General features: G+C 42.4%; 1 protein-coding gene across 1 annotated transcript in view; it reads right to left on the minus strand.

The window, feature by feature from the left end:
- Positions 1-1,256: 1,256 nt before the first annotated feature.
- Positions 1,257-10,474, minus strand: part of ACTR10 (actin-related protein 10 homolog) — a 24,178-nt gene continuing 14,960 nt past the window's right edge. Inside the window, exons 3-13 of the mRNA XM_017831747.1 lie at positions 9,885-9,967; positions 8,775-8,883; positions 7,170-7,277; positions 6,777-6,844; positions 6,402-6,481; positions 5,815-5,850; positions 4,446-4,525; positions 4,281-4,354; positions 3,494-3,575; positions 2,665-2,866; positions 1,257-1,732 (exon numbers count right to left, since the gene is read on the minus strand). Coding sequence (XP_017687236.1) covers positions 1,551-1,732; positions 2,665-2,866; positions 3,494-3,575; positions 4,281-4,354; positions 4,446-4,525; positions 5,815-5,850; positions 6,402-6,481; positions 6,777-6,844; positions 7,170-7,277; positions 8,775-8,883; positions 9,885-9,898 — 1,035 coding nt within the window. The 5' untranslated portion in view covers positions 9,899-9,967 and the 3' untranslated portion in view covers positions 1,257-1,550. The remainder of the gene's footprint in view (positions 1,733-2,664; positions 2,867-3,493; positions 3,576-4,280; positions 4,355-4,445; positions 4,526-5,814; positions 5,851-6,401; positions 6,482-6,776; positions 6,845-7,169; positions 7,278-8,774; positions 8,884-9,884; positions 9,968-10,474) is intronic.

Below are 10,474 nucleotides of genomic sequence, written 5' to 3' on the forward strand. Positions count from 1 at the left end.
TGGTCCTGCCAGAAACAGCAGCTGTTGGAGCTGTTCAGTGATGCAGAAACCCCACAGGAGAGGATTTGTGTGGGCAGAACGAAGACAAGGTCGCAGAACACGCCAGGAGAGTTCCAGGGTACATGTGCACAGCAGCACAGGAATATCCTGAAAAAGGCTAAGAATATCCTGAATTTCCTCAGCTGCAGTCTGCTGCAGTTCAGGAAAATGACATCATTGCACCACCACGACCACGGGCTCCATAGGAGTTTCATCCTTCCCTGAGAACCTTACGGACACGAGTAATCCCTCCCAGCTCCACGGGGCTTGTGCTGATGGAAAACTCTCCTCTCGGGAGCAAGCCTTGCTAAGCTCTGGCTCAGTTCTTATTGAGGTAAAACATGACCAGGGTCACAGAGGTGCAGCCCAAATTATTCAAATTATAACAGAAAATGAGCAGCAGAGCCTGGGCCTGTGTGTTCTGTACACCTGAGGCTGGCCCTGCGTCTGGCACTGGGACAGCGCCCATTTATCCAGCCTGGAATTCCACCAGAACATGGTCTCTAAAAAACCAACCTCATCCCAGGACTATAAAACAACTTCTCACAGCTACACCTGTTTTTCCATGCTTTCTCAGTAACAGCCACGCAGCTCATCCCAAGTGGGAAGAAGGCAATTCAAAAACACAGCTTCTGCCAGCACCTCTGGGGAGTTGGCAGCACTCTGAGACCTCTGTCACCAACCAGCAAAGTCTCACCTAACACAGACTCTAACACTTGAAACAGCAGTTCCTGGGTTTTGTGGCTTTTTTCATTTGAAAACCATTAAATTAAAAGGGAGCATCTCCTCCCATGTGCCAACTAACACCACGTGTTAAGGCAAAGCACATATGAAACAGAACAGCAAGTGAGCCAGTGAGTCAACTTTGCCCTCACACCCCTGTTTACAATTAATTTGCAATAGTTTATTACAATTTATAATTCTGAAATCTTTCTTGGAGCAGAGATACCGGAAGAGTTTTCAGCTCAGCATTACATCAGAACTACAGGCACAAGAGTTCTCTGCTAAAACTCTCAAAACAGGACGGTGTCCAGGGGAAATAATGTCCCACCACCTTTGCTGAACAGCCCCAAACCATTTCCTCACAGGTGATTCGAGGGTGGAATATTTTAATGCAGAACTTGGCAGAAAAAAACCCTTCCATAGATATTTTCCTTCCATGGATATTTCCCCTCCTTCTTCTAAGCATATTTAAAATTAAAATCTCTCAAAACAAATTCTCTCAGCAGTGCCATTTACTATACAGATAAATAACAAACAACTCAGGAGGGTACAACTCATGACAGTGCAGAATTTCTTCAGAACGAGACAAAAAACCACAGGAGTTGCCAGAGTGAAGTTCTTAAACTATAACTGGACATGTTTTTAAATAGTGTTAGTGCCTACACTCCCTGAAAACATCCAGGTTGCTGATATTTAATAGTGTTACACACAAAGCACTCCATAAAAAAACGAAACCCAATGCACGTGTATCTGAAATGGTGCAGAATCCTTGTGTAACGTGCAGGTGCTTATTTCTCTGTGGAAAAAGCCCTTTTCATCAACGGTGGGGGTGCTTTTCCAACGTCAAACATCATTTCCAGAGGAGGATTGTTCAGGCAGCACCAGTCGGGAATGCGGCCTGTCTGGCTGTAATATTCCTTGGACACGGACCGGCTCCCAAGTATGTCCTGGAGTGCTCCAAAAATGGCTCCTGCATTATTGGGAAGGAAGAAAAAAACCTGCATTAATTTGACATACTGAATTTCATTTTCTAATTCTTCCCATCCAGAATCTCAACTGGTTGGGCTTTTCCAGCTCTGTCCCACAAATTAAAGGAATGAAAGGACATAGCTGCTTTCCGTTTTTCCTTTTCAGTAGCCCAGCTAATCCCAAACTGCTTCCATTTATGTCCCTTGAAAGTAACTGAAAACAAAGAACCATCTACTCTCTGCTGACAGCAAACCTGGCCTGTGTTAACCAACTTCTTATGACAAAGCTTCCTAAAAGTTTTTATTTTAAGCACTTCAACCAAACCCCCTTTGTAGGGGGTTGTTCAAGGCAATTTCAAGGCAATTTCCTCTCCTCAAAAAGTTGTCCCACAAGTTCACACAAGCTGTGAGAAGGTCCAGCCTGTGGCAGCTGACCCGAGCTGCCAGGGAAGAAAAGCATCAAGAACTTGGTGCCTAGAAACTGTCCTGGTTTGCTAATCCTAAAAATAAGAGGTTTGAAAACTAAAAGTTTATGGTGTTAGTTACTGGCACTTGTGACCAGCACAGGGAGTTGGCAGCCTTTCCATAGCTCCTCCATTACTGATTAAACTTGATTTTTCCACAAGGAAATTACCTCACAAGTAGGAATCCCTGCTCTGCCTCGTTAGTGTGGAGGTAGCTCTGTCCTGCACCTGAGCCAGCACCTCACCTTTCGCCTGTTTCCAACTGCTCCTCACCTGTTTAAAAGCTCCCATAACCCTCAGTGCCCTCCAAATATCCCTGAGGGAGCTTTACTCCACACACTAACAATTCCCCAGAGCTCACTGCAGCTCGATGTCAACACTTCACCTCATTTGTCCTGCTATTTATCCATCACAAATCTCACTTGGAAGGTTTGTTTTCACCTTCGCCCCTCCGTTGTTCCCGTCCTTACCTCCCAGCCAGGCCACACAGTTGGGTTTGGCAGGTGGGGTGTGAATCCTGAAGGTTTTGGTGGCCAGTGCTTCCTTGTACTTGGGTTTCTCCACCAGGTACCTGATCTCTGCCATGAGCCTGTGGAGGAACCCCGGGAGCATCGCGGTGCCCCCGATCACCACCAGGTTCTCTGCCAGCTGCTTCCTGGTGTCTATGGGGCACTGATGCAAACAGGGAGACAAAAAAAACACCCCCAAAAAAATAATTTTAACTGGAATTGCCTGAACTTGAAGTGCATTCAGAGGTCTGTTAGACATTCAGTCCATTTCCAAGCCCTCCAATTGCTGTTTTCCCATATTTAACTGGAACATAATCAACATAAGCCAGAGGGAAATGCCTGGAGGTGCAGAGGTGAGGGGTCCAGGCACAGACCTCCTTAAACAATTTGTTTGCATAAGGAATTGTAATTGAAGTGTTTGTCATGTCAGCCCGAGTCCGTGGCTCTCCAATAAATTATGTCTCAGCAAACTTTATTTAAATGGCATCAATAACTACAGGGAGTCAACTTTAATTAACACACATCCATCACCACATAATGAAAATTTCCATTTATAGTGGTTTTCTAATGCATTTTTTTCCTAAATATAATAAGAACTGCAGTGTTTGTATATGCCAAGAAAATTTTCTGCAATAAATCCAATATGCTGCCTGTAATAAAGATGTCCAAATTAATTTTATTCCAGCTCAGGTAAACGAGCAGCCTGCAGGACTCAAAAGTCTTGAGTCATTTATAACTGCAGGATCTCCAAGGCTGGAGGAATTCCATAAATTGTTTAATACAAAGATACCTGAACGAGGGAATCCAAGATCAAAGTGGCAACAGATGTCTCTTCATTATCCTGTTCAAACAGTATTTCCACCACGGAGTCTCTGTGGAACAGGCAGGAAAGTGAGTGTTAACGAGAGGCAAGACCACACTGTGAGCTGAACTCAGGAACAGCAGAGCTGAGATAACTTCAGACTTCCTGCTGCCAGCACATTGTCACCTCTGTCACATGGCCCATGCACTGGGCAGTGCCAAAGGGGAGGGGACAATCATGGAATCCTTAAGATTGGAAAAGACTCCACCACTTCCCTGGGCAGCCTGTTCCAACACTTAACCCTTTCAATGGAGACATTTTCCCTCATCTCCAATATAAACCTGTCCTGGTGCAACTTGAAGCCATCTCCTCTCATCCTGTCACTTATTACTGGGAGAAGAGACCAACCCTCACCTGGCTCCACCCTCCTGTCAGGGAATTGTAGACAGTGAAAAGGTCTCCCCTGAGCCTCCTTTTCTCCAGGCTAAACTTCCTCATTCATGTCACTAAATCTGTCTCATCATCAGGCATTAATACCCATTTCTCCTCCCCAACCCCTCCAATCTCCTTGCTCTCACCTTCCTCTCTGAGCTCTGGAGAAGCCACCACCTCCCATGCTGGGCCTGGACTGTGCCCAGCACAAAGCCTTTATTTAAGAGGCACTAAAAGCATATGCAAGTGTTTCATTAAAACTCAGTTTTATGCAAACTAATGTGCTTTTAGAGTTGAGATATATCCTCTTAGTGATCAATACTCTGTTTATGGCATTTCTCACCTGATGGGGCCAACCACATGGAGAATCTTTTCTCCATCCAAAGGATAGTCCACGTCTGGAGGTGGTGAAGGACGCTGGAAATAAAAACACAAGGGCAATATTTTAGAGGCCAAAAAGGCTCCAGCCACCTCAAAAAGAGTAGGATGAGCTTCATTCTCCACTCACCTCAGCACTGCCATCAATGTTGAACTTGGCTGCCTGGATCTTCAGCCCACGCTGGAGATCACTCACAAAGCAAGTACGGACTGCATAGAGGGAAAGGGCAAAGTGAGGCTGTGTTGGATCTTTTCATCACCAATAAAGACTAATTTTTTTCCATTTAGAAAACAACACACAATTCAGGCCCTTGCTGGTCCAAGCCATTACCAAACAAATGCAAAGCAAAGCAGTCTCTACACTTCAGCAGAGTTCAGATGGTGTCTGACCGTGAGTTTAAACGAAGCTGACACCCAAACCACGCCAGGACTGGCAGGATTTCTTCCTCAGCCAAACCACGTAAGATTTAAAGTCAGAGGGATGTTCCTGATGGTGCCTTCAGCCACCACAAGGTGTCAGGGGTTGTACCCTGCTGTCAAACGCTCCACTGCAGGTCTTGCACCACCACTTCAAATGAGACACTGCTCCTTTCCTGAGCAAGCTGCAATCATGGAGCATTTTTCCTGGTGTAACTCCTCAGCACCCTAAGAATTCCAGAGGGTTTTTTTTTCCTCCAGGCAACGCTGACAGACCACAATCTCATGGGTATCCCAGCTGTAACTGTTATTACATACTTATTTATTTGTATCTGGCACAGATAAGCATCTTCATAAACTGCTGTTCCAAAGAAACAACCCTCTGATACACAGACAACCCTGATTCCATCCCTAGTGTGTTATATCTGCTTCCAAAAGACTGCCTAAAAACCTGGACTGGTCAGAAAACTGTCCTCAAGTCCAGGAATTAGAAAAGCAACTTCCATTTGACAAATTATTTTGCATTTGACCAATGGATTTCTTCCGAATTTGGTCCAAGATATATATCCTAATATTTTCTAGGTAAATATATATTTTTATATCCGTTGCACATGAAACATTACACAGGAATTCATGCAAGTTCTGCCCAAAGAAAGACTCTATTTTTTCTGATATAAATGTAGTCCTTGTCTCATCTTGCCTACCTGATTAACACACCAAAATGTCTTTTATACCTCCTTTTTTTTAATTAACTTTAAAGCAAACTGAGTCTTTCTAGTTAATCTACAAACAAATCTACACAACAGTGCAATCCTCTTTCTGTGCTCACCCACCAAATCCATCTCCAAGTTACATCCCAACAACAAACACACAGGCTGAACTGAAAGAGGAATTCAACACACAGTTTTGGGTTTGCTTTCAAAGAGTAAAAACGCCACAGGTTCTTCCAGTAGGTAAGAAATATGGCAAACAGAGAAGGGAAATAATGTCCTAAATGTAAAATATTGCAGTCTTATTATTATCATACTCTGATGCACAAGTTAATAAACCAGAGTTTCACAAAGCAAAAAAAAAAATCTTACCTTTTATGTCCTCTACTATGTCTTCTGGAACTGAGCCTGAAATGAAAAAAATAACTTAGAATGAAAGATTTTTTTTTTTTAAATAGAAGGAGAATTAGACTAAGTTTGAATTACATTTAATATATTAAATTTTCACTTTCACAGAATCATAGAATCCCAGAAGGGTTTGAGGTGGAAAGCACCTCAAAGATCACCTCGTTCCAAGGACACCTTCCACTAGACCAGGTTGCTCCAAGCCCCACCCAGCCTGGCCTGGAACACCTCCAAGGATGGGGCAGCTTTTAAAGATTTCCAAGACTTTAAAGATTTCCAAAGAAGAAAGGATATTAAGAAGTGAAATAAGGTGTTTGTCTTGCCTCCAAACTGATGGAAAAATTACTACAGAACTTTATCTCAGCCCTTCTCCAAAACTGCTGTTACGAGTGGCTTATCATAAAAATAATATACCTGTTAAATACAAGGAAAGAATTCATCCATGTGGGTGACACAAGAGGCAGTGATTACTAAACTCATTTTATTCACTGTTAGTATCAGTCCAGTTTCCCTGGTGCAAGTTCACAGCACATCTGCCACATCCCAGACCTTACCCATCACAGATGGAAGGCTCTGTCCTTTGGCTAATCCTGTATCCACTGTGCACTGCTCCAGCAACTGATACTCCAGCTCCCTAAAACATTGCACAAAGGTAGTTAAAGACAGCCAAGAACTCAGCCTGGTTCTCTGTACTACCCTTGACAGACAATATTTACCCCTTTCAGTCACATCCTTCTAAACACAAACTTCACAAGATCTGATTTCCACAGCTTTTACCACACCAATGAAAGTCAAACAGTGGTAACTCTGAAAATTGGACGATGTTGCAGCAAGTTATGATTTAAAAACAAGAATCTCTGCTCATTAATCAAAGATGAACTTTCACAAATAAATAATTTGTGACCTGGAATGGATAATTGTGAACTTACTTGTGGATGGCCCTTCCTCCCAGGGGCAGGGAACCCCAGCAGCTCAGGATTGGAATTCCTTCATAGATCTACAGGAAGATCAGGAAATTCTCCTTTTTTTCTATGAGTTGTCAATCTGCTGGAACTAAATGCTTTTCCCCTTACATTAGCTGTTAAAAACACTTTCCAACTGCTTTTCTCCAAAACTAATTTCTAGTTTTATAAAGGCTGAAGTCATGAACCCCCTTCCCCAGGTTTGAGGGAGCACAGATGCCCCATGTCAGCTGTGAAGGGATTCCCTAAGCTGTGACATCCTACAGCCAAAAGCCAGACTGGTTGAGCTGTTCCTATGAGTGAAGTCTATAAAAATCCCATCTTGTCACAACAGCCTTACTGCTGAAAATTCAAGGATACAGGCAGCACCAAGCTTTCTGCATATCCACAGTCCAGCACCATGGCAGAATTGATCCCAAGGGTCAGGAGAGACATCAGGTGACTTGGAGCAAACAAAACAGATGGAACCTACGTGGAAACCAAAAGGACAGTTGACAGGAGTGGGGAAAAAGAAACAAACCACTCAACTCATCTTAAGTCTTATATCAGGTTCCTTATTGTCACTGAAAAGACATCAATACACAGCTACTTGAGAAGTTGTGTAAAGACTTGAAGATGTGAACAAAAATGCTAGGAAACCCTTAAAAGTGTGCCTTCTGATAACACACTGCTGCACACAAACTCACAGGAGGCTCCTTAAAACATTCTCCACAAAGCAATGTGGAAACTCAGGTTAAAATTGCATGAGAATTACTTCCTTCTCCCAGAATTCCACAAATCAAGTTTCCTAGATAGCAACAGTTCCTTCAGTGGAACACCTTGAAGTGTGAATTAAATGAGAAATATCAATAAATCCGGCATTTATGGGCAACACTTACTGACATTTAGCTCAGAGATGTAAGTTAGAATACTGAGCCTGTATTAATAAACCACTTTTATTCTTTGCACCAAATGGAAGTAGAAACCAGAGAGAATTCACCTCCCATCAGTATTAACTGACTTCCTCACAAGTTACAAGGTGATTCCATCTAAATATGACTCTGAAATCATGAGTAATTTTTGTCAAACCATTTTGGATGGGATGTGCTTTATCTGAGACATAGTTTACTCCTGTAAGGGAATTTGGAAAAAAACCTCAAACAAAATCACTGAAATCTTTCAGCAATTTCAAGTCATCAGAAAATTTTATCAACAGTAAGAAAGAATTATGTAGAAATTCAGCATTAGTTGGTAAACTGTGCTGTGGAAGCACAGTGAAGAGGTACTGCAGACAAAGTTTCACTGCTTTTTATAGAAGAACCTTAACTTTTGTTCTGTCTGAATTAAAGGAGTATGGATGGGTTGGAAGGGACCTTAAAGATCATCCCATGGGCAGGGACACCTTCCCCTATCCCAGGTTGCTCCGAGCCCCATCCAACCTGGCCTTGGACACTTCCAGGGATGGAGCACCCACGACTTCTTTTCTTCAACAACTTGTCTTTAAAAACATTCATTAGGCAGAGAAGTTAATTAATTTCAGGTAAGCTCTTATCTAAATGAGCTCAGGTCACGTGCCAGGCAGAGTTATTGACTCTGGCAGAAATCAGGAGACTCGCTGACAGAGCACTAACAAGTGTTTAAATATAAATCCTGGCTCCAGGCAGCTCTCAGTGGGGATTATTGGATCTGTCTGGGACAGTGGGATGGGAGCTCTATTATCCTATAAGCCAGAGAAACCTTTCAAGAGTCTTGCTAATTGCTGCTGCTTTGTGGCCTCATGAAGAGCCAGAATGGAACAAAAATGGCCTTTAAACCAACTTCCAAGCTCTGTTTCCTCAGATGTTTCTTCTTTATGCCTCTCTCGCTCTTTTGGCACCATTTTCATTTCTTGGTCCACATCCGGCGCTGACTGTAAGTACAGTTTCTACTGAGAAGTGCTACACTGAGCATGTGGGGCAAATTTACATATTTCTGGAAAACACGTACCTCAAAATGCTTGAACAGGACCCTTGTGAGGGTGTCTCTGAAGTGGGAAGGGCACAGGACCGATTCTATGATCACCACACGACGGTCTCGGGGATTCACCAGCAGGTGCCTAAAAAAGGGCAAGACGTGTAAACCAAAACTGGGAAGTTCAGGCACATACATATTATGAGACCTACCTTATATTCATATCCCATTTTCCCCCCAAAAAATCCTAAAAATTTGCATTTAGATAGCATTTCCTACAGAAGATCCCAGAGCCTTCTTCACAAATATAAAAACCCCAACGCTTTCCTAGAAAAAAGTTAAGAAAAGTGTGGCATGGAAAACAGAGCTTGTAGTTCTGAATATCCACTATACACTTCTAAATCAATATCAAGAAATGTAAAAATAAGTCATTACTGGCTTGTTCAGTGTCACACAGCATCATAAAAGACAGAGAATGATGATACAGATGTTCTGATTTCCGTGGAAGAGAAAGGAATTGTTTTGATTTCCATTACAAAGCAACGGCCAAGGACAAGAGAAGAAAAGAAAACCCAACCCACACCAGAAGATCTGAGGCCCAGAAATCAAATACTGGTTTCCCTGGGATGGTTTTTTTACTGTGTAAAAATAAGGATTGGAAGCAAAGAGGAAAGACTAAGTCCAACGCTGTTATTCACTAAGCGTCCTAAAAATACAATAAAAAGATGTATTGTTGAGGTAAAAATATTCCACAGATTAAGATTCCTCCTTCCAAACCACTGTGGAGAGCTCTGCACTGGTACAGGATGAGCTCCAGCCTGACCAGAATCAATGCAGCTTCCTGGGTAATGACTTCCCCTCATTGAGCCCTTTACAAATGGCACAATTAAAGGGCAACTTATCAAATAATTTCTATTTCTAGAGAGCAACTGATGCTGCAGGACATGAGCTCGCTGTCATACAACCCAAATCTCAGCAGCACTGAACTTCTCCTGCAAGAACAGAGCCAGGCAGCTACTTTTAAAGTCTTGTTTGTGGGTTTTTTTCTTATCCATCAGAGCTCAGTGCCCCTGCTCACAGCTCTCCAGGTGCTCAGAAAGGAGCTGCAGGAGGGCCTGAGGAACTGCCAGCCAGGGGATCTCTCACCTGAAATACAGCATGTGGATAAATTCCTTCAGGTAGGAATACAGCTCCTCGGTGTTAATGTTGTACTGAACCACCCTGACAGGCTGGGAAGGGAAAACATCCACAGTCAGTGATTACATGTAAATATATACAGGGTATGTGAAGAAATGGGATATATACAGAATATATTATACCTGAACATATCTAATCTGGCACTATACATATACAGAAAAACTCACTCTTTGCTCTTTGTCCTTAAAGCACCTCAGAAACTCACCCTATAACTAAACTCCAGAGTTTATCAATGCTAATTTTGCATTATTATAATTATTTCTCACTATTACTATTACAGGAAATTTGACACTAGTTTTCCAAACCTCCACTCTCTACCAAAAGAAAGTATAAAAAGCTTAACTAAGCAAAGCAATTTCTCAAAAAATACCCCAAATTACATCAGCATTGGCATCACATCACTTGTATCAACTCACAAGCTTCTAATAGCAGCAGCTAAAATACTGAAAAATATAATAATATTCCAGAATATTTTATTCAGACAATGAAAAAAACCAGCTTGTGATGGACAAAAAAAGAACCTGCAGATCCCTTCTGTC

The sequence above is a fragment of the Lepidothrix coronata genome, unplaced genomic scaffold (genome assembly GCF_001604755.1).
Source record: "Lepidothrix coronata isolate B3197 unplaced genomic scaffold, Lepidothrix_coronata-1.0 Scaffold196, whole genome shotgun sequence".
Lineage (NCBI taxonomy): Eukaryota > Metazoa > Chordata > Aves > Passeriformes > Pipridae > Lepidothrix > Lepidothrix coronata.